This window comes from Cebus imitator, unplaced genomic scaffold, assembly GCF_001604975.1.
Source record: "Cebus imitator isolate Cc_AM_T3 unplaced genomic scaffold, Cebus_imitator-1.0 Scaffold79, whole genome shotgun sequence".
Taxonomy (NCBI): domain Eukaryota; kingdom Metazoa; phylum Chordata; class Mammalia; order Primates; family Cebidae; genus Cebus; species Cebus imitator.
The window spans coordinates 3832537-3835214 of NW_016107394.1; the positions used below are offsets into that span (position 1 = coordinate 3832537).

Sequence of the window (2678 nt, forward strand, 5' to 3'; positions counted from 1 at the left end):
GCACCTGTAATCCCAGCTACTCGGGAGGCTGAGGCACAAGAATCACTTGAACCCAAGAGAAGGTTGCAGTGAGCCGAGATTGCACTACTGCACTCCAGCCTGGGTGACAGAGTAAGATTCTCAAAAAAACAAAGAGACAGGGACTCCAGCTGAGACCTCTTTTGAGGACCTGAAAGTAATTTTGCCAATCTAGCCTCAGTTCCTCAATGTGCAAGGTGGGAGCTTCATCCCACTTGGCTTCAATATGACATATAATCTTACTATCCCTGCAAAGGGCACATAGGATGAAAAGATGTGGTCTTCTGGTGTCAACTAGACCCCCATACCTGCTCTTGGCAAGGGGAAGCGTGAGACCCAGCACCATCTACCTTATGACTCACCTGTCATGAGGTTGGCTTTCAGAAGGGCATCCTTGATGAGGTCATAGGTCACTAGCTCAGCACAGTTGACAATGGCATTACGAGCAACATTGGGAGAGGTCCCTGTAGGAGAGGGGAGATCCTGTGTGAGACCAGGGAATCGGGGAATAGGAAAAGGGGAAGGAAAAACAATTGGTACACACCTTTCCAAAGGCCCTGGAACCCTTCCTCTCGGGCAATGGTCTTGTAGGCATCGATGGTACTTTGGTATCTCCGACCACCTCCAGCCCGGGCCTGAGCTTGGAACCGGACTTTTACCACATCTGTGGGCTGGGCCACAGCAACAGCCAGGGCACCTGTGGTGCTGCCTGCTAGGAGGCGGCTCCCAATGCTGGCATCTGTGGGTGAGCCATGGGGTCAGTGGCCAGCAGGCTTGCACTCGTTTTCTACCTCATCTCTCCTCACCAAAACCACCCTGTCACTGTCATCTCCTGCTTTTGGGAACAGAATCCAGAAGCTTTTGGCCTTCTACAAGCCCTTGCTCTAAGAACTCCTCGCATCAAACGAAATATCCCTATGAATGTCTATTCCTTGCTAGGGACATAGCAAGGAGTAAGACCAAAATGAAATTTAGTGCTTGCTTTCATAAAACATTTTCATTTACCTGCTCATCAGCCCTGAGAAATCACAACCATTTCCATCTGACAAATGTGAAAACCAGGGCTCAAAGAGAAATGGCTTTCTAAGGACTGGGATTCTTAAGACTTGGGATCTCATGTCAGTTTTATTTCTTCCTGCCCTGTGATCTTGGGAAAGACAGCCTTTTGTTCTGGGCTGTTTCTTCATATGCAAAATGGAGGGTTGGCCTGCATACTAAGGAGGTGAAAGGGAAGAATGCAGGCCTCGGAGGCAAGTGTCCTGCTTTCTGGCTCTCTACTGTGTGCCCTTGGCCAAGTCCCCCTCTACCCATTGCCTTCCTGCCTCAGTTTCTTCATCTATAACACTGGGATGATACTGCCTACCCCCAAGGTGGTGGTGAGGACTGTTATGGGATGATGCCTTGCTCAGAGCCTGGCATGGCCCCGGTGCTCAGGAACTATATGGAGAACCAGGGCCCCTTCCAGTTCTCTGTTCCTCTGTTCTTCCTAGGGATCATGGGGCCTAAAGAACCTATATGCCTGAATGAAGTAAGATCAATCATCACTGAGAAAAAATGGCCACGGGGCCTATGGCCTAGCTCCGTACTCACGTTCAGAGCCCTTGGTGTAGAACTGTTTGACAGAGTCATAGAGGCCGATGCGGACAGAGGCAAAGCTCATTTGGCGCTGCAGGCCGGCAACCAGCCCATTGTAGAGGCTTCGGGGGCCTTCGGTACGCACCATGGTCAGAATGGTGCCCAACACACCGCGGTACTGGGCACTGGCTGTAGCACGCACTGGCCCCTGACTTTCTCCTTGGATCTGTAAGGCCAAGGCGGTAGCTACAGGGATAGGTAGGCTGTCCTTCCCACCTCCAGCCACCCCAATGCTCCAAACACCCCACTGCCCCTTGAGGAGGGAACAAAATAGACACCATCAAGACCCCCAGGCTTCATCTCCTCACCTGTAGCCGGACTTTAGCAGTATCCAGAGGAAAGGTGATGAGATCTGCAATGCAGGCAGCTGTGCCAGCCCCAAGAAACTTCACAGTGGCAGTAGGGGGCACATCTGTGGCCTTGAACCCAACCATGATGCTGATTTCCTGCTACCTCCCAGGAGATGGAAAAAAAACTGGAGATGGAGGCACCTTTAATCAGCAACAAGACGAGACAGAGGAACTCTGCCGGAATCTAAGCCAACAGGAGAAAAGCCCCATCAGCCACAATGTCCTCAGGCCCTCCCTGCTCACCATCCCCAACCCCACCTTCCCTAATAAGCACCAAGTCTCTCAGTAAGCCTCCAAGTGGCCTCATTAGGGAAAAGAGATGTGAGCTCAAGAGGTACGCAATTAGGCACTGGTGAAGCAATTAGTGCTCAAGCAGTCAATACTTCATGAAGGGCTCCTTCCCTTTCACTACAAGGAAAGTCTGGATCAGAGCTCTCCTAGTGCTGCCTCATAAACAGTCACTGGACCAGCCCTTTTTTTTTTGCTGGATGCAGAGATTTCACTGATGATACCCACATTCCTGCTTCTGTGATCCATCTGAAGAGCTGACAGAAGTGGAGAAAGGTTTCAGCCAGACGAAGACCTGACAGGAACAGACCCACTGTGATATGTTCTGGATGTCTAAGCAGGAATGGTTTCCATGAGTATGGAATTTAAGTCAAGAAGAAAAAGGGC

At 50.8% G+C, this 2678-nt stretch overlaps 1 protein-coding gene across 1 annotated transcript in view; it reads right to left on the minus strand.

Annotated features, from left to right (window-relative positions):
- The window catches only part of UCP2 (uncoupling protein 2), an 8923-nt gene that overhangs the window by 1749 nt on the left and 4496 nt on the right, over nucleotides 1–2678 (minus strand). The window contains exons 3-6 of the mRNA XM_017532966.2: nucleotides 1962–2187; nucleotides 1609–1819; nucleotides 563–757; nucleotides 381–482 (exon numbers count right to left, since the gene is read on the minus strand). Coding sequence (XP_017388455.1) covers nucleotides 381–482; nucleotides 563–757; nucleotides 1609–1819; nucleotides 1962–2087 — 634 coding nt within the window. The 5' untranslated portion in view covers nucleotides 2088–2187. The remainder of the gene's footprint in view (nucleotides 1–380; nucleotides 483–562; nucleotides 758–1608; nucleotides 1820–1961; nucleotides 2188–2678) is intronic.